Genomic DNA, 20,569 nt, shown 5'->3' on the forward strand with positions numbered 1-20,569 from the left:
GGGCGGGGTTTGAGGGAGTCTGAGGGCGCGGTGGAGAGCGAGCTGACACGCTGGAAGATGAACCGGAAGTACCAGGTCCCGCACAAAAGAGCTTCAGACAAAACGCGAGAGGCCGGGGTAGAGGAGCGGAGGCGGGGGACAGTGGGGGACAGTTGGGGAGAGATACTGGCGAGGAACAACCTCCCAGTGTGCTCCAAGCAGGCCGCGGCCGTTGGTGGGCGTGGCCGCGCCAATCTCGCGGGAGGGCGGTTGGGCGGGCCGTTGTCCCCGCGGGCGGGGCGAGTTGCTAAGGAAATGACTGCCCGCAGCGCCGCGCCGCGCCGCGCCGCGCCGGCCGGGCGGGGTCTGAAGCGGCGCCGTTTCCGCTTCCGCTCCCTCTCTGCTCCGGTCCCGTTACCGCCACCTGGGCCGCCTCGCGCCTTTCACCGGCACCTTGCGTCGGCCGAGCAGCCGGGCCCACTCCTGACACGCGCGCACCCGGGGCTCCGGCTCCGGCGCCGGCACGGGTCGCGCTCCGTTCGCCTTTCTCTGAGGCCGCCGGTCAGCCGCCGCCATGGGTGCCTACCTCTCCCAGCCCAACACGGTGAAGTGCTCTGGGGACGGGGTTGGCGCCTCGCGGCTGCCGCTGCCCTACGGCTTCTCCGCCATGCAAGGCTGGCGCGTCTCCATGGAGGTGAGGCGGGAGGGGCCCATAGGCTGACGGCTGTAGGGCGGGAACCTGACGGAGAAAGGGAGCCGGGGGGGATGGGGTCATCCCCGGGGAAGGGTCCGAATCGAGAGCCTGTGACCGCAGCGGCAGATTGGGGGGCGACAGCGAGAGCGGGGCCGGGGCCGAGAGGGAGCTGCCGGTGCTAGGAGACCGTGTGACGGTGGCCAGCTTGGCGGCGAGGGCTCGGCCATGTGGGGAGAGGCACCTTCCGCCCACTGACCGACCTCCCCGTGCCTTCGCTTCATCCTCTCGTGACAGACTAGCCCTCCAGGCTCGTAAACGGTGTGAGGTTTAATGTGGGAGTAAAGATGAAGAGAGGGACTATTTATCCATTGACTTTTGCTAGAGAGAGGCGGATAGATGTGAATGACTGTACTTAAAAAAAAAAAAGCGATGTGTGAGGCGTCTTTGGACGAGGAGTTTGACAGGAAAGGAAGCCACGCAAATAGTCCGCTTCAAAATCTTAATACCTGGATGCCTGGCCCTGGGCACCACATGTTAATTTCAGAGATTTGACTTGACCTCCAAGAATTGTCACTCATTTGTATTCTTTCAGGGCCTTTCTTGGCTTTTGGAAGCCTTGAACTGTGTCAGTCACTATAATTTCCTTTAAAATGATGCCTGATGTTTTTTTCTCACTCGGAATTTCTCTAAAACTTAGTAATTGTCATTTTGCCTGTGCTTGTTGTAGCTTATAGTTTCCTTGATTTTCAATCATTTCATCAACTTTTTTTTTCTTATCCTACAGAGAACTGATTTTTCTTTTATAGAAAAATTTACTATCGATAAAAGGGAAAAATGGGAAAATTCTGGATAAAAAGGAGTAGTGTTGGGCAAATGGGTGTGAAACTACAAAGGAGAACAGAGAAAACTATGGTAGGAGGGAAAGGAAGAAAGACATGTGTAAGACGTGTTTTTGTGAAGAGTTTTGTGAAGTCTAGACAGAGGAGCCAGGGAAATGCGCTAATTATGTCTGGGATCGAAGGTTTATCCACTTACTAGGTGGGCTTCAGGTAACAGCCAAAAGTCTCCCTTGGGAATTTCATCAAATCCCTCACTCCTCCCTGTGGTTAGCTCTGGAATGACAGTATAAACTTAAATGGTTTGTTCTCAGCCTCACATTTTATACCCACAGCAGACTTTATCATCTGCTTAAAATCTCAGGAATGGAGAGGATCCTATACAGTTCATCTCACCACATTTTACAGCTCAAAAACCGACGCCCAGAGAGATTAGGTTACTTGTGCCTTGGTGGAAAGAATCTGTAGGATGAAAATTGTTCAAGACCTATACTACACACTGTTCTCATCTGTGTCAACAGATTTCTCTATGGTGCACAGTATTGAGTTTACTGGGTGCTTGGTAAATGTAATTGTCTGGCTGGTAGAAATATCTGGATGTAGCTTCATTGTCAGTCTGGGGTTTGGGTTAGCTGGTAATTTGGAGGTTCCAGTTCTATGGCATTTTCTGTTAATATTGTAAGATTTGAGGTGACTATCTCATGTCACAGTAAGGCTTTTCCTTTGGGTTTCTTATTCCATATTTTCCACTTTCCTCTCTGCTGTGGTTGTTCCACTTTTTTGTTACTCTTTCTAGTTTTCTTTATGAATTGAGTTGCTTGGATAATCAATTTTCCAAGTCTTTTGCCCAGTGATTCTGTACTGTTTGCTTCTTCTCTGCAGGGCATTTCCCTTTATTTTTGGTTTCTCCTCTGGTAATTAGAACATAGCTGTTTTCATCAGGGGCTGTTTGGTTTGTAGAGATCTTGCTAGACTATTCCTTAGATCCTAATCTTCCTCCTGAGAGATAACCACTTAGGGTTTTAAAATCTTATTATGCGATTTCTGAATTTCCCTTTGTTTGAATAGTTAAGTAGACCCAATCAAATCTTCTTGAAGTCCTGTTTGGGATCCTGTTCTGCTGCATTGATACTTTTGCTTCTGGCTTTGTTTCCTTTCTCCCTGAAGTGTAACATAGTTTCTTTGCTATGGCAAGAAGAGAACTGACTTCTAGCCTCTTGAGTGAATCTTACCTTTTCAGAAAGTGTACTCCTGTCCCTCTTAACCTTTAGGGCTGAATTTCACCAGTTTATTAATTCTATTGACCTTATTTGCCTGGTCCTAATGATTTAGTTGAGGTAAGTTTATCACACCCATACACATTATAAAGGTTACTGAAATCCTGACTGATGTATAGTCAGCCTTAGAGAGTACCGTTTTATCCCTTCTCTTGAGGCAAGAATGGCAACTATCAATAGCTGGCATTTTATACTTTCTGCCTCTCTCCAGCCCCTCTTGCTGTGGAACCAGGGTGTTTTGAGGAGGGGTAATCAAAATACCACAGTTGATGTTCCCTTCCCTTCTTCCTTCTCCATGGTTTGGAGGGACCCTCAAGCTGGTTGAGGTATGTATTTTGGGGGTTAACAGGTAGGTTGTGGAAGGGTGCCTGAGAAATATATATGGAAAGGCTCTGAGTTTCTGATGTCTAATGAGAAGTCCAATCTGAAAACAGTTTTAGTTGATGTAGTCTCAAAGAGACTAGAGTACTTTTAGTTTTTGGTTATGAGGTTCTCTGGAAGTGACAAAATTGCTTCCTGTGGGGAATTAGGATATCTATATCTATATCTATATCTTATATTTGTCCCTTTTAAAGGCAGCATCAATACCTAGAGTATAAATTTGAGTAGGCTAGCTGTTTATTGCCATATAGAAGCTGGCTTATTAGTGATCACAGAGGGTCATCTAGAATTGAATATAGATAATGTTGAGCAGAAAGTTCTTAAAGGTACATGCATGACAGTTTAAATCATTATATTAATAGGGGAAATATAAAATGAGATACCACAAGCATGCTGTGGGGTTCCCCTGGAGAGAGGGCATCTGAGGCTGAAGAGCATTTATTGTTTGTACCTCAGATTAGTGTCTCATCTTAGCTTAAAGCACTTTTTACTTACTGAACCAGATCAGAATTCCTTTGTCTAGGATACAGTTAAGCAACTTTCATAAAAGGGCATTCTTTTTGATCAGCATGCAGTTCCTATTCTTTACAATTCAAAATTAGCATGAAATGATATCGAATGTATGTCCATTAATATAAAGAAATTGTTTTCTACTATACTATTCCTTTATAAGTTTTCAAGCAACTGTAAGTTACAGTCAGAACTTATTTCTCAAGATTTCAAGAATATTTTACATTATTTCTGCTGCCCAGTCCCCTAGCAGTTAATACTGCTTCTGAACCCCTGACCCTCTATTGGGTTACCATCTTGGAATTATACTTTCAGAGGTAAGGGCTTGAATTCCAGTGTAGAAATTTGACAGATCTGATCAGTAGTTCTTGCCACTGTTAGCTGCCATTAAAATTGTGCTGTCTGGAAGCACAAATCTTTAGAACTGAAAGCATCACTGATGTTTAATGACACTGTAAACTGAGTACCAGTTCCAGTGGAGTTGTTTTCTGTCTCCCTCTAAGTCTAGTTCAGAGATGGAGTGTTTCAACTTTAATCATGCATAGTACTTGAAAATGTATATACAGGTCCCTTTTTAAACAACTGTATCGAGATATAATTCAGGTACCATATCCATTTAAAGTGTACATTTCAATAGTTAATATACTCACAGAGTTGTGCAGCCATCACCACTATTAATTTTAGAACATTTTCATCACCTGAAAAAGAAATCTTGTAGCCATTATTAGTCACTCCCTATCCCCCCTCCTCTAATGCCTGGCAACCACTAATTTACATTATGGATTTGTTTATTCTGAACATTTCATATAAATATGTCACCTTTTATGTCTGGTTGCTTTTTACTAAACAATATATATATATTTTAAATTAATTAATTAATTAATTAATTTTTGGCTGCGTTGGGTCTTCGTTGCTGCGTGCCGGCTTTCTCTAGTTGCGGTGAGCTGGGGCTACTCTTCACTGCAGTGTGCAGGCTTCTCATTGCGGTGGCTTCTCTTGTTGCGGAGCACGGACTCTAGGCACGCGGGCTTCAGTAGTTGTGGCGTGCAAGCTCAATAGTTGTGGCTCGCAGGCTCTAGAGCACAGGCTCAGTAGTTGTGGCACATGGGCCTAGTTGCTCCGTGGCATGTGGGATCATCCCGGACCAGGGCTCGAACCCATGTCCTCTGCATTGACAGGCAGATTCTTAACCACTGCACCGCCAGGGAAGCCCCTAAACAACATTTTTTTTTTTTTTTAAACCCCATATTTGTTTATTTATTTATTTTTGGCTGTGTTGGGTCTTCGTTTCTGTACAAGGGCTTTCTCTAGTTGTGGCAAGCGGGGGCCACTCTTCATCGCGGTGCGCGGGCCTCTCACTGCTGTGGCCTCTCCCGTTGCGGAGCACAGGCTCCAGACGCGCAGGCTCAGTAGTTGTGGCTCACGGGCCTAGTTGCTCCACAGCATGTGGGATCTTCCCGGACCAGGGCTCGAACCCATGTCCCCTGCATCAGCAGGCGGACTCTCAACCACTGCGCCACCAGGGAAGCCCCTAAACAACATTTTTAAGGGTCATCCAGGTTGTATCATGAATCAATCAGTACGTCATTCCTTTTTATGGCTGAATAATCTTCCATTGTATGCACATTTTGTTTATTCCTCCATCAGTTGATGGTGGTTTGGATTTCCACCTTTTGGCTATTATGAATAATGGTGCTATGAATATTCATGTTCAAATTTTTGTGTGGAAATAAGTTTTATTTCTCTTGAGTATATTCCTAGGAGTAGAATTGCTGGGTCATATAGTAACTCCACGTTTAACATTTTGAGGAACTGCCTGTTTTCCAAAGTGGTTGCGCCATTTTGCATTTCTACCAGCAGTATATGAGGGTGTCAGTTTCTCTACCTCCTCCCTACACCTGTTATCTTTTTTTTTTTTCCTCCAATTATAGCCATTCTGGTGGGTGTGAAATGATGTTTCATTGTGGTTTTGCTTGTATTTCCGTGATGGCTAATGATATTTGAGCATTTTTCCTTGTGCTTATTGGCCGTTTCTGTATCCTTGGAGAGATGGCTGTTCAGATCCTTCGTCCTTTTGTTTGTTTGTTTGTTTTGGCCATGCCGAGCAGCATGTGGGCATGTGGGATCTTAGTTCCCCAACCAGGGATCGAACCCGTGCTACCCTGCAGTAGACGTGCAGAGTCTTAACCACTGGACTGCCAGGGAAGCCCCTGTTGGTGTCCTTTGAAGCACAAAAGTTACTAATTTTGATGAAGTCCAGTTTATCTGTTAAGAGTTTCATAGTTTTGGCTCTTATATTTAGGTCTGTGATCCATTTTGAGTTAATTTTTGTGTATGGTGTAAAGAAGGGGTCCAAGTTCAAACTTTTACATCTGGATATGTGTTTGTCCCAGTGTCGTTTGTTTTTGTTTTTTTAGGTATTTATTTATTTATTTGGCTGCATCGAGTCTTAGTTATGGCACGCAGGATCTTCGTTGCAGCGTGTGGGCTTCTCTTTAGTTGTAGTGCATGGGCTCTAGAGTGCGAGGGCGTTGCAGCTCAGGGCTTAGTTGCCCCGCGGCATGTGGGATCTTAGTTCCCTGACCAGGGATCGAACCTGCATCCCCTTCATTGGAAGGCAGATTCGTAACCACTGAACCACCAGGGAAGTCCCCATCATTTGTTAAGAAGCGTATTCTTTGCCCTTTCTGCATTATCTTGGCATCATTGTTTAAGATCAATTGACCATAAATATGAGGGTTTATTTCTGGACTTTTAATTCCATTCCATTGATATATGGTACCACACTGTCTTGGTTACTATACCTTTGTGGTTTTGAAGTTGGGAAGTACGAGTCTTCCAGCTTTGTTCCTTTTCTTGTTTCTTCTTTTCTGGGTCCCTCGTATTTCCATATGAACTTTAGGATCAGCTTGTCAGTTTCAGTACAAAAGGCATCTGGGATTTTGATAGGAATTGTTCTGAATTTGTAGATGTATTGATGAGTATTACTATCTTAATGATATTAAGTCTATAGTTTTCTTGTGATGTCTGTCTGGCTTTGGTATCAGGATAATACTGGCCTCATAGAATGAGTTGGGAAGTGTCACCCCGTCTTCTGTATTTTGGAAGAGTTTGTGAAGAATTGCTATTAATTAGTCTTTAAATATTTGGTAGAACTCACCAGTGATGCCATCTGAGATTGGGCTTTTCTTTGTAGGAAGTTTGTTTGTTTGCTAAAATACACATAACATAAAATTTACCATCTTAACCATTTAAAATGTACGGTTCAGTAGCGTTAAGTAGATTCACATTGTTGTGCAACCAGTCTCCAGAATTCTTTTCATCTTTCAAAACTGAAACTCTATACCCATTAAACCCCTCCCCATTCCCCCTTCCCCCAGCCCCTGACAACCACTGTTCTACTTTCTGTCTCTATGAATTTGACTACTCTGGGTACCTCATATAAAGACAGATTTGTCTTTATGACTGGCTTATTTCACATAGCATAATGTCCTCAACGTTCATCCATGTTATAGCATGTGTCAGAATTTCCTTTCTTTTTAAGGCTTAATGATGTTCCTTTGTATGTATATATCACATTTTGTTTATCCATTCATCTGTTGATGAACACATGGGTTCTTCTACTTTTTGGCTCTTTTGAACAAAGCTGCTATGAACATGGGTGTGTAAATATCTCTTTGAGACCCTAATGGGAAGCTTAAGATCAAGGTGTCTGGAGAGGGCCCACTTCTTGGTTCATAGTGGCTGTGTTCTAGCTGTGTCCTCACAAGGCAGAGGACCTCTCTGGGGTCTTTTATAAGGGTACTAATTTCATTCATGAGGGCTCCTCCCTCATGACTTAATTACCTCCCAAAGCCCCTACCTCCAAATACCATCACTTTGGCCATGAAGTTACAACATAGGAATGTTAGGGAGACACAAAACATTCAGTCTATAGCACAGTGGTAATACATGCATATAATTTTAAAAGTCAGACAGTAATACATGACTTTTTAAAACCAAAAATGTAGTTCCCTTTCCAACCACCTTCAAAAGTTTTATCTTGAATTGCAAAGATTTAGATAAATTTAAGTATCATAAACCTAAATGATTGATCAAGTGACACAGGAGCCTTTGTGGGTGTATTTGTAACCTTAGGAAATTGACATCAGGAAAGATAACCAGGTCTTTATTAATAGCAGATCCACTGGTGTCTAGAAGGTCAGAAGGGGCTGTGTGATATATAATTTAGTAAAGCAAGACATAAGAGCCCTCATTCAGGTGATCTGTGTATTCTGCATCATTTCTTTCATACCACCTCAGTGGTTATTGTGTTATGATACAACTTTAGGTTTTGGGTAGTAAATGAAAGAGGAGGTATCCCTAAGATATTTGTTCTGAGGCAGCTGGGAACTCACCATCATAAGTAAACATCCTGCTGTGTTACAGAACATACTGTTAGGCCCCAGTGCTGTAAAGAAATTTAAGACAGTCTGTTTTCATGCTGTTTTGGACCTAGGACTCCCTTTTCCCCTATGGAATGTTGGATAACAATACAAGATAGCATATGCTGAATGCCAAATTATTGGTAGAAGCAATAAATATTAAAAGAGTTCGGGTGGGGAATGATCACAGAGTATTGGTGTGTTGAAGAAAGATCTCTTGGAGGTGGTGAGACTAACTGGACCTTTAGGAAAGAGTATAAATGGTAACAAATGGGGAGGAGGAAAGTGGGAGAAGAAAAGTATTAGACGAAAGGATAGGAGGAAAGACTGAAGCAGGCATGCTTACTACTTTGCTGGGGTAGGGTGTTCAGTATCAAGAGTGTCAAGAGTAGTTTCTTTTGGGGAATGGTATGAGTTAAAGAGGTTAGGTTATGGAGATGGATAGGAATGATTACTGAGTGCCTTAAATTGCCAGTAACTTGTATGGAATTAATCTAATGCAGTAGAGTCCATTGAAGGGCCTAGCAATAAAATGTTATATTAGGGAGATTAATCTGGCAGCTGGATGTATGTAGGCTGAATTACAGGGGGCAGAGAGTAGAGACAGGAGAGGACTTAAAATACCATTAAAAATAAAGTAATCCAGGATCACAGTTATGAGGGAAGAGTCAGCAGGACTCAGTAACGGTTGGTGGAAGACAGCCAGGAAGTCAAGGAGGACTGATATTAGGTGTTGCTAGGAGAGTTAAGATTCCATTGACAGAAATAAGACATGTAGGGGAAGCTCTGATTTTTTTGGAGACTGCTAAGTTCCTGTTTACATATATTAAGCTTGAGGTGGAGAAGGGATATCCTGTAGAAACAGGCAATTGGAGGTATAGAACTATAGTTCTTCACAGAACCCAAGAGAACTTTTGAGAAAGCTGACATGGTTTGTACTATTTAATTACATACAGCCGTTGGGGAGAGTGAAGCCTGCAAAATGGCTATTTGGATTGCTGTTATAGTGACTGCCTGCTTCGTGAAGTATGATCTTGAAGGAGAAGGGTTTGAGTTTAAGAGGAAATGTTAATCTAGAAAGAGAGGAGAGGGACTTCCCTGGTGGTGCAGTGGTTAAGAACCCACCTGCCAATGCAGGGGACACAGGGTCAAACCCTGAGCTGGGAAGATCCCACATGCCGCAGAGCAGCTAAGCCCCTGTGCCACAACTACTGATGCTGCACTCTAGAGCTCGTGAGCCACAACTACTGAGCCCACGTGCCACAGCTACTGAAGCCTGCACACATAGAGCCAGTGCTCTGCAGCAAGAGAAACCACTGCAGTGAGAAGCCCACTCCACACAATTGGAGAAAGCCTGCGCACAGCAACGAATAGCCAGAAATAACTAAATTTATTTTAAAAAAGAGGAGAAATATTGCTTCTGAGGCAGAAGTGAAGGAGATGTTAGATACAACTATGGAGAAATTTTGAGTTAGAATAGGGAAGATGAGGTAGATCTTGAAATAAGACCTTGATATAAGTAAAGTAAGAGGTTAGCTCATCTGCTGTGAGTGAAAGGAAAATAACTTTGAGAGCTTGAATAATGTGGGAAAGGTTTGTGACTGACCGTGGTTAATATATTTAAGAGTCAATGCAGAATAGAGAAAAAAGTGCTAAATGGAAGTAGTCACCACAATCAACATGATTTCATGACATTTTATGACTAGCGATACTTAGTGGCTCTGATTCAAGTGTGAAGAAAGCATTTGGTCGGGTTATACAAGGTTGGATGAGTTTTTCTAGATTGCTAAGAGACAGAGTTGAAATATGCAGTACTTAGCTCTGACTCAGAAAAGGACAGAGACAGACAAAGGTAAAGGTATGTAAGCTATGATTGAAGATGTAAGGGGGAAATTGAAGTGCTTAGAGAAGGTAGAGCAGTTCCAAGTGATATAGATCCAAAACCTCACCAAGAAGTTGAGGAGAAGGTAATGTGGAGTGGTTTTAGGAACTGAGACCTCAAGGCATAAGATGAGTCTTTATTGTGGGCATTCCTCTTTGAGAAAAAGGATAGAGAAGACAAATGTGAACCAGGTACTGAATTTCAGAGCAGAATATATATACTTATATATTATGTTCCAGTTTACAAAGAAGTTTTACATCATCATGATAGTCCTGTGATGATATGAGTAATGTAGATATTCTTATTCCATACTATAGAGGGTAAAATTGAGGCACACCAATGGATAGCTGACCAGAGATCACACAGTATATGGTAGCTTGGCAGCTTAAGGACAATCATAGGTTTCTTTTGTTGTGGTCATTATTCAGAATGGAACGATATGGCTAATAAAAATAAAAATCTTGAAAAGTAGGATATAATTATTACTCAGATTTCACCCTCCACTAAGTTTGATGTGTGATCTTACAGACTTCTGACATATACATAGATACCTAATTTTTTGCTTTTTATCACAATATATTGTGAACTCATTTCTGAATGAATACATATTGATTATTTCTGACAGCTGCATATATTCCATTGGAGGGATGTACTGTTTGTAATCTAATCTATTCATGGAAATTTAGATGGTTATAATTGTTTCTTATTATAAGTAATGCTGTAATGAACATTCTTCCTATCTTTGTTTCCTTGTGTCAGTAGTCCCATAAAATAAACTTTTAGAAGTCAAATTACTAGATCAAAAGACATGCACATTGTGGTACATATTACAAAATTGCCGTCCAGGAAAACTAGTAATTTATATTCCTGTTTGATCAGAGTACATGAGAATGTGTTTTTATCTTCACTCTTATTATTACTGGATACTATTCATCTTTTTCATCATTCTAATTTGCACAAAAGGATAATTCCTTGTTTTTTTAATGTTCATTTCTTTGATTACTATTGAGGTTAAATATTTTTTCCTGTGTTCAGTGTTGCTAGATCTGCTTCAAAGTCACATGATCTTGTGAGGAACAGATGAGAAGTCAAAAAGATTTTTTTAAATAGAGGTGTGGGTTCAAAAGAGATGGTACACCAACCTAAATGTCCATCAACAGATGAATGGATAAAGAAGATGTGACACATATTTACAATGGAATATTACTCAGCCATAAAAAGAAACGAAATTGAGTTATTTGTAGTGAGGTGTATGGACCTAGAGTCTGTCTTACAGAGTGAAGTAAGTCAGAAAGAGAAAAACAAATACTGTATGTTAATGCATATATATGGAATCTAAAACAAAACAAAAAAACGGTACTGATGAACCTACTTACAGGGCAGGAATAAAGAGGTAGACATAGAGGATGGACTTGGGAACATGGGGTGGGAGGGGGAAGCTGGGGCAAAGTGAGAGTAGCATCGACATATATACACTACCGAATGTAAAATAGTTGGCTGGTGGGAAGCAGCAGCATAGCACAGGGGGATTGGCTCCGTGCTTTGCGATGACCTAGAGGGGTGGGATAGGGAGGATGGGAGGGAGATGCAAGAGAGAGGGGATATGGGGACATGTGTATGCATATGGCTGATTCACTTTGTTGTGCAACAGAAACTTAACACAGTATTGTGAAGCAATTATACTCCAATAAAGATCTATTTTTATAAAAAAGATGATACAGCTGTGATTTAGAGTACGTTGCAGGACAGAGAAAGACCAGTTGATTCTCTTGTTCCACTGGGAAGCAGTGGACAGGAAGAGTGCTCCTCTCTCATCTACCAAAAAAGTGAAATTAGCTGGACCAGCCTCTCAAATTTTAGTGTATATTGAGTCTTTTTAAAAAGACATTTCATTTACTTTTGAAAAAGCTAAACATTCCCATGGTTAAGTCTTGCTCCCATCAGTCTGTCTGCACCCTCATGCCCTCCCACAGTTTACTTTTATTAGTTTTCTGTGTGTCCTTGTAGTATTAAAGTATGAGAAGGCAAATGTCTATTCCTGTGCTCCCTCCTATACAGAAAGCAGCTTACTAAATATATCATTATGCACTTTGTTTTATTTAACAAAATATCTTGGAGATATTCCATGAATTTTTTTTGTTTGTGTTTTGTTTTTTTTAAGGAAAGCAATATTTGTGGATCTCCAATATTCACTAAAATGATTTTAATGTAATGTTACTTATATGTGTACAAACATAGAACTGGACATATGTGTACAAACATAGAACTGGACATAAATTACATGCCAACAAACCAAACTACAAAATCAACAGAATTAAAATCAACATAAATGTGACACAACTGTTTTGCTGAAACTAATCAGACACTCACAGCATGACCAAGGTAGTGACGGCTGAGGTACAGTTTCTTATGGGTTTGGCATACCTGTGCTATACTGTGTCCCATGCCCATTCTCTCACTGCTTTTGTCATCCAACCCGTCCCTTCTCACTTTTTCTTTATTTCATAGCATTACCATCTTTCCATGTGAATTATGCTATCATTCTATATGATTTACCTATTTATTGTGTTTGTTGTCTAATATCCCTCACTAGAATATAAGTGTTTTATGAAGTGTGGGTCTTTATTTTGTTCACTGATATATCCTGAGCACCCAGAACACATACTAGCACATAATGGATATTCAGATATTTGATGAATGAATGAATGAACAAATGAATTCTTAGGCACATTAAAGTCTGAGAACCACTGTAGAGGATGCTGTGGTAAAAGACAATCATAAAAGGCAAGAAAGTGCTAAGATGTTGGTGATAGGAGAGGAAGGCCCAGTAAGATAAACCCTGGTCTAGAGGGATGGGAGGTCAGTGTGGCTGGTGGTAGAGCGGTTGGAAGAGGGAGAGAGGAAGAAGATGACCTTTGGTGTGTGGTGTTCTTCTAGATCCTGGGGATGAGGCTAAGAGGCAATTGTGTCAATGACCATAGATAAGCCATCAGAGGCCTTCTGTGGACGCCCATTAGCTTCTGGGGCACTTTCTCCTGGAGACAATCAGAGGGAAATACAAGAAAGAGTAGCTCCTTTTCAGTGCTCTCCTTCCCTACTTTAAAACCCTAAGTTTTTGTTTTTTTGGTTTTTTTTTTAATTAATTAATTTATTTTTGGCTGTGTTCGGTCTTCGTTTCTGTGCGAGGGCTTTCTCTAGTTGCGGCAAGCAGGGGCCACTCTTCATCACGGTGCACGGGCCTCTCACTGTCGCGGCCTCTCTTGTTGCAGAGCACAGGCTCCAGACGCGCAGGCTCAGTAGTTGTGGCTCACGGGCCCAGCCGCTCTGCGGCATGTGGGATTCTCCCAGACCAGGGCTCAAACCCGTGTCCCCTGCATTGGCAGGCAGACTCTCAACCACTGTGCCACCACGGAAGCCCCTTTTTTGTTTTTTTTTTAATTTATTTTTGGCTGAGTTGGGTCTTCTTTGCTGCGCATGGGCTCTCTATAGTTGCGGTGCGCGGGCTTCTCATTGTGGTGGTTCCTCTTGTTGCAGAGCACGGTCTCTAGGTGTGTGGGCTTCAATAGTTGCGGGACACAGGCTCAATAGTTGTGGTGCACGGGCTTAGTTGCTCCGCAGCATGTGGGATCTTCCTGGCCCAGGGATCAAACCCGTGTCCCCTGCCTTGGCAGGCGGATTCTCAGCTACTGCGCCACCAGGGAAGCCCCCTAAGTTTTATATTCTAGACTTGTATAATGAAGGAATAGTCTTATTTTAGTGACAACAGAACTACTACATTCAGGTCTCCTGACTATCAGTATAATTAGAAAATTTTAAATACTAATATCTGAAAGACAAAGGAGAACTATTAACTTTACTAACTAATCAAAGTAAATAGCTAGGGGCTTCCCTGGTGGCGCAGTGGTTGAGAGTCCGCCTGCCGATGCAGGGGACACAGGGTCGTGCCGCGGTCCGGGAAGATCCCACATGCCGCGGAGCGGCTGGGCCCATGAGCCATGGCCGCTGAGCCTGCGCTCCGCAACGGGAGAGGCCACAACAGTGAGAGGCCCGCGTACCACACACACACACACACACACACACACAAAAAAGTAAATAGCTAATTATATCCTTTTTGTCTGTAGAGAATACCTGAAAGGAAGGTTGGGTTGTTTTCCAAGATGGGGCAGGGTAAGCGGCAGTACCCTTTTATCTAGGTCTGACAGTCTTGCCTGAACTTTGGCTTAGCCAGGAATATTAGTTTGGGTGGCAGTTTTATTAATAGGAGAATTTGATCAAGCCCAGCCTCCCAAATAAAACGTTCGTGTAGCAGGACCATTGCAAATTTCTCTTCAGGTGTGCTGTGCCTTCAGAGTTAAATGGTATCTCAGTTCCAGCTGGGGATAGGAGATGGGATGGCTGATTTAATGGGGCATTGTAAATTCCAGTTAACAAGTACTACACACAGTGTAGTTTAATAACTATTTGTTGGAAAGATTCCTTTTGTAAATATATCCTCCCCCTAGCCTTGGGGGTAACTTCTTAAATGAGTTAAACTTTAAGAGAAAAGGGGAGTAATTTGTTTAGATGGTGGTTTTGGGGGGGTGGGGAGTATTAAATGTATGTAGCTTTACCAATTTCTAGTGTTTTCACTCAGGCTGTCTTAGGATTCTCCTAGAAACTTTTTAGGTCGGTAATGCCCTCAGGTTGCTTTTTGCTATCTTCCCTAACATTTTCTTCCTTTAAGTTCACTGATTCATAGAATGGGTCTGGAAGTGACTTTGAAGATCCTTTATTCTGGTTCTTCCCATAGTTGCCACAAATCCAAAAGGGTCAGGTCTAGAGTTCCAACAGCCAAACATTCTGCCATCTGGACTGAGATCTCCTAGGCTGAGGCTGCTAGACTGCAGAGGTAGTGACCTGATTCATCTCTTTCCCTTCTTCCCTCCCTCCTTCCTTTCCTTTTTCCCCCTCCCTTCCTTTCTCCCTCCTGTGTACTATTCTTATTTATCATCCCATCTTCCTTTCTTATTTCTAGGCCATGCAAGTCAGCCAGGGAAGGGTTAGTGAGATTAAGGTGTAAAGGCAATCCTTAATGACCTGAGGTACACAAGGAAGAATACCCTTTGACCTTAAGAAATGCTGATTATGCTCTTTTTCCTAGGATGCTCACAACTGTATTCCTGAGCTGGACAGTGAGACAGCTATGTTTTCTGTCTACGATGGACATGGAGGTAACTTTAGCAGATCATGTGGTAACATTCTAGGACCCCACTTCCAGGTCCTTTGTTCTTTTACTTTCCAGGGTTCTGGTCCTCAGATATAATTTCCTGCCTAGTGCTATTTTTCTCTATTCTGCCATTCGTCCTTCCCAGGAGGATAGTGTATTGGTTCTTAATCTCACCAGGCCTTGTTTCAATCCAAGAAGTCTCTTCCTACATTAGCATTTATCTCTTTTTCACTGAAAACTAAGTATACAGGCGAGAAAAGACATGGGCTATATTAATATAGCCCTGAGAGAGGTGATGGTGAAATCCATTTTCTTGGTCAGAACTTCCCGAAACATTGTCTTTTAAATAGGTTTCAGTTGTGCTAAGACATTCATCTCCTCAATCCTTGGGATTCACTCTAGAATGGTGTGCTGATATTATATCACTTTCTATGTGTGTGAAGCTATGCTCTGGGTGACTTTACCTTTGTTCTAGGGGAGGAAGTTGCCTTGTACTGTGCCAAATATCTTCCTGATATCATCAAAGATCAGAAGGCCTACAAAGAAGGCAAGCTACAGAAGGTCTGTCTTCCCACACTGTTCATTCTCCATTTCTGCAGACTTTCCCTTTTTTTCCAGTCCTTGGCTTTTCCTTTTTCATTGCCACCCAGCTTCTTCTTATTGTATTTCTTAAAGAATTCTGTACCTAAAATGAGCTTATTCCCACTTGATCCTTTTTAGAGCTACCTTATTGATTCCTAAGTCTCTAAACTGTTTTTTATTTGTCTGTGAGTGTCTCACAGCTTGGTGGATCACACTCTAATTTGCATCTCATCCTCGTGCCCAGGCTTGTGTATAGGCAGTTCATTTTGTACCCGCGTACTTCTTCCTACACTTGCCTCATACTAGTTTGATTATATTCAGGCTTTGGAAGATGCCTTCCTGGCTATCGATGCCAAACTGACCACTGAGGAAGTCATTAAGGAGCTGGCGCAGATTGCAGGGCGACCCACTGAGGATGAGGATGAAAAAGAAAAAGTAGCTGATGAAGATGATGGTGAGTGTGGCGTCTTTTGTTTGAAAGGAAATTGGCATATTAAAGAACTGCTCTTTAATACATATTAGTTGTGTGTCAGTTCTGAAAGATGGCTTCCTAGGGACCTGGGAAATCCTCATGTTAAAGAATCTCCTGTACTACAGGTGGTTATGAAAAGGTGAGAGAGGATTAACCTTTGTTGAGTTCATAGTGTTGTAGTTGTAAGCATTTTTATATACATCATCTTTTGTCATTGCGATTGGGTCTTTCTGGTTCATTTTAATGTTTATGTGATCTATTTTTTAAGACTGGAGCTGCCTTTAGCCATAGCAGCCAGTCATTAAGCCTGAGCCCTAGGCCTGGACTAGTAAGTAGCATTGTGGACTTCCTGGGTCCTCAGCCAGATTAGGGTTTCCAACTTACCAATAAAAAATGAGAGGTGACAGGGAACACATATAGTAACTAGTATTCCTTTGACTAAGAAGGGAGTGCAAGACAAAGACCAAAGGAAGTCTCTGGAGGCTGATGTTACTTGAGGAAAAGGGAGCAAAGGGCTGTTCTTCTGAGATTTGATAAGTGTGAGAGGAGCCTTAGGAGTGGGAGGTGGTGGGGAAGTTGGAACTCAGGTTGCAAGGGCTGTGGAGGTAGTAAGGGACTGATTCCATGAGGAGTCTGGCATGGGGTGCTGATTTAGCCTCTCCCCTGCAGTGGACAATGAGGAGGCTGCACTGCTGCATGAAGAGGCTACCATGACTATTGAAGAGCTGCTGACACGCTACGGGCAGAACTGTCACAAGGGTGCTCCCCACAGCAAATCTGGAGCTGGGACAGGCGAGGAACCAGGGTCCCAGGGCCTCAATGGCGAGGCAGGACCTGGGGACCCATCTAGGGAAACTTCTTCAGAGGAAAATGGCCCCACAGCCAAGGCTCACACGGGCCTTTCCTCCAACTCGGAATGTGGGACTGAGGCAGGCCAAGGTGGGGAGCCTGGCACTCCCACTGGTGAGGCTGGGCCTTCCTGCTCTTCAGCCTCCGACAAGCTGCCTCGAGTTGCTAAGTCCAAGTTCTTTGAGGACAGTGAGGATGAGTCAGATGAGGCGGAGGAGGAGGAGGAAGACAGCGAGGTAAGGGCCCAGTGGGGGCAGATAGACGTTGAAGTTGTAGAGAGGGCCTGGTTGGTCGCCGTGCATAGCTTTCTACTCTTTTCTGTCTATTTTGACATCATCCCCCAACTACAGTCTAAGCTTTTTTAAAATTCACTATCTCCACCAACACAGGTACCATTAGCCCTCTTAACCTCTTCCTTTGTTGACATTATAACAAACAGATCTAGTTCTGGCCTTTCAGAGTCTGTCTCCTGGAGAGAGAACAAGAAGTTGGTGGTTGTTACTTTGGATATTTGGGTTTTTCTGGGCAACTTATTTTCTGGTCATGTTGCCTGGAAGGTGCTTTTGGCTAGCCGCTCTGGCCTTGCCTGAGGTTTCCTGCTGGTGACCGCTGAACCTAGTTCAGGATATTAGTTATATCCATCCTAGTCCTCTCTCCCGTCCTCCACATTTTTCTGTCATGATCATATATTTGCATCTTTCAGTGTTTTAAGGATCTATGTTCAGTCAGGGCCTCTTGGTTCTGAGCGTGAGTTGAGGGGAGGGGGCAAGGAGGTCATCTCAGTCTCAGTAGCCTGGGATTGTCCCTCTGGCAGGAATGCAGTGAGGAAGAAGATGGCTACAGCAGTGAAGAGGCAGAGAATGAGGAAGACGAGGATGACACTGAGGAGGCTGAAGAGGATGAGGAAGAAGAAGAGGAGATGATGGTGCCTGGGATGGAAGGCAAAGAGGAGGTGTGTGGGGAAAGGAGGGCAATGAGTCTGGAAAGCCAAGAGGCCAAGTGTGAATTCTCTGATTTTGATTTTGGGAGAAGCGTCCCTTCCTATCTTAGCACTGAAGTCATGGTCATGGAAGGATTTACTCTGCAAGGGGAGTTAGGCCTTTCGGGTAGAATTATCTCAGAAAAGGGGGAGAGCGTGCTATATCTGGAAAGATTAAAGCTGTGCTCCTCCTGTCTATTAAAGTGCTCTTGGTGGTCCTAGTGAGATGAGAAGACATAGGGGAATGATTACAGCTGGTGTCCAGAAGCTCCCATTATGGTCCTTTTCTTCCTTTTAAGCCTGGCTCTGACAGTGGTACAACAGCAGTGGTGGCTCTGATACGAGGGAAGCAGTTGATCGTTGCCAATGCAGGAGACTCCCGCTGTGTGGTGTCTGAGGCTGGCAAAGCTTTAGACATGTCCTATGACCACAAACCGGAGGATGAAGTGGAGCTAGCACGCATCAAGAATGCTGGTGGCAAGGTCACCATGGATGGGCGAGTCAATGGTGGCCTCAACCTCTCGAGAGCCATTGGTAAGGGCCAAGAAACTATGGGAAAAACTTCTGGGGTCTTGTTCTCTGTTCCAGACTACCTATAGCAAACTTTAATCTTCATGGCCTTTTTATCTTTCCAAGTATTTTTGTATCTACTACCTATGTCCCTTAATCATCGCTATGAAATAGGTAAAATAGGTATCACTTCTAGATGATGAAAAAACAGGTTAGTGACTGACCTAAGGTTCAGCAACCCAAAGACAGGGCTGAAACCAGAAAAACTAGAACTCACTTCTCCATTCCACTAGATTATGGAACTTTGTAAAGAAGGGAAATAAATGGCAGGGTTTGACTGGCCTCAAACACAAATCTGTGTGAAGTGCTCAAACTACTTACTCATCATCCATCCATTCCTTTACTTCAGGAGACCACTTCTACAAGAGAAACAAGAACTTGCCACCTGAGGAACAGATGATTTCGGCCCTTCCTGATATCAAGGTGCTGACTCTCACTGACGATCACGAATTCATGGTCATTGCCTGTGATGGCATCTGGTAAGCACTGGCGGAAAACCCTAAAATTCCCTTTTTTCCCCTGCAGCATTACTTCTAGGGCTCTGAGCTGCTTTATCTTCCTTCTAATGGCTGTAGTCAGCCCCTTTTCTCAGGCTGCTCTAGAATTAGAGCCTAGATAGGCAGCAGCTTGGTGTCAAGACCCCCAAGCCTAAGGCAAAGCTGAGAAAAATCTCTGTGGGTGTTTACGTTGGCCTGAGCCATCTGTGACCTCTATACTCTGCCTTGCTGGGACTAAAGAAGATTCTTACTGTTGTTTTTGACCCCAGGAATGTGATGAGCAGCCAGGAAGTTATAGACTTTATTCAATCGAAGATCAGTCAGCGTGATGAAAATGGGGAGCTTCGGTTATTGTCATCCATCGTGGAAGAGGTAAGTCCCAGGGTAGAGGAGAGAGGGTGTCTGGTCTGTGTATCCAGGGTTTTCTCTTTTGGCCTGAGTTAAGACCAGAGCCTGGGAGTATCACTAATTACTGACAGATACTAAACTCTGACTAGAAAGTTTCACTTTCCCTCATTTCCCTGACTTATCCTTATGCCTCATGCACTAGCAAGTGGCCTGTTTTGTGACACCTGTTGCCTGTTCCCCTCCTTCTGCCACCCTGTCTCAGCAAGGCCAGCCCTTTGAGACTTTAGGTTCCCAGGAAGGTTTTCAAACTCTGAAGCTGAGCTACCCCATCCCTTTTGTAGCTGCTGGATCAGTGCCTGGCACCAGACACTTCTGGGGACGGTACAGGATGTGACAACATGACCTGCATCATCATTTGCTTCAAGCCCCGAAACACAGCAGCACTTCAGCCAGAGAGTGGCAAGCGGAAACTGGAGGAGGTGCTCTCTACTGAGGAGGCTGAAGAAAATGGCAACAGTGACAACAAGAAGAAGGCCAAGCGGGACTAGCGGTTGTCCAGACCCCTGCCCACCTAGACTGTTTTCTGAGCCCTCCAGACTGAGACTGAGTTTTGTCTTTTTCCTTTAGCCTTAGCAGTGGTTATGAGGTGTGCAGGGGGAGCTGGGTGGCTTTGCTCAGCCCATTCCAAAGAGGGCTCTCCCTCCACACAGCAGCCTGGGAACCTCTGCTGTCCTCCCCAGCCGCCTCCTTGCTCCTTGGGGCTCATCACCGGTTCTGTGCCTGTGCTCTGTTGTGTTGGAGGGAAGGACTGGTGGTTCTGGTTTTTACTCTGTGAACTTTATTTAAGGACATTCTTTTTTATTGGCGGCTCCATGGCCCCCAGCCGCTTGTACCCGCTCTCTGTTGTACACTTTCAGTCAACACTTTTTCAGACTAAAGGCCAAAACCTAATCGTGCCCATGGTGTCCTTTTTTCTCTGCTGCCATCCTGTCCAGACCAGCCACCCAGGATGCCTTGGCTGCATAGTTGGCCCCCACCAGTAGCATCGACCTAGCCCTTCCCTGTGTGTGGGGGGTGTGTGAG

At 43.7% G+C, this 20,569-nt stretch overlaps 1 protein-coding gene across 3 annotated transcripts; it reads left to right on the forward strand.

The window, feature by feature from the left end:
- Positions 1–297: 297 nt before the first annotated feature.
- Positions 298–20,442, forward strand: PPM1G (protein phosphatase, Mg2+/Mn2+ dependent 1G). 3 transcript variants are annotated; one of them, XM_033425132.2, is made up of 11 exons: positions 534–673; positions 2,998–3,112; positions 15,124–15,193; positions 15,665–15,750; positions 16,093–16,225; positions 16,913–17,328; positions 17,907–18,044; positions 18,371–18,605; positions 18,991–19,120; positions 19,408–19,510; positions 19,828–20,442. In XM_033425132.2, the coding sequence occupies exons 2-11, from the start codon at positions 3,056–3,058 to the stop codon at positions 20,032–20,034; spliced, it is 1,575 nt and encodes a 524-aa protein (XP_033281023.1). In that variant the 5' UTR covers positions 534–673; positions 2,998–3,055; the 3' UTR covers positions 20,035–20,442. The 3 variants fall into 3 exon arrangements, with proteins under 3 accessions (XP_004268195.1, XP_049552176.1, XP_033281023.1); XM_004268147.3 differs by lacking the exon at positions 2,998–3,112 and having other exon boundaries at positions 298–673; XM_049696219.1 differs by lacking the exons at positions 2,998–3,112; positions 15,124–15,193; positions 15,665–15,750 and having other exon boundaries at positions 359–673.
- Positions 20,443–20,569: the final 127 nt, after the last annotated feature.

The sequence above is a fragment of the Orcinus orca genome, chromosome 13 (assembly GCF_937001465.1).
Source record: "Orcinus orca chromosome 13, mOrcOrc1.1, whole genome shotgun sequence".
NCBI lineage: Eukaryota > Metazoa > Chordata > Mammalia > Artiodactyla > Delphinidae > Orcinus > Orcinus orca.

Excerpts from the sequence above, each read along its gene's own strand:
- PPM1G (XM_004268147.3), top strand. The coding sequence starts at position 554 with ATGGGTGCCTACCTCTCCCAGCCCAACACGGTGAAGTGCTCTGGGGAC. Across the intron at positions 15,194-15,664 it reads TGTCTACGATGGACATGGAG|GGGAGGAAGTTGCCTTGTAC; the intron begins GTAACTTTAGCA and ends CCTTTGTTCTAG. Across the intron at positions 19,121-19,407 it reads ATTGCCTGTGATGGCATCTG|GAATGTGATGAGCAGCCAGG; the intron begins GTAAGCACTGGC and ends TTTTGACCCCAG.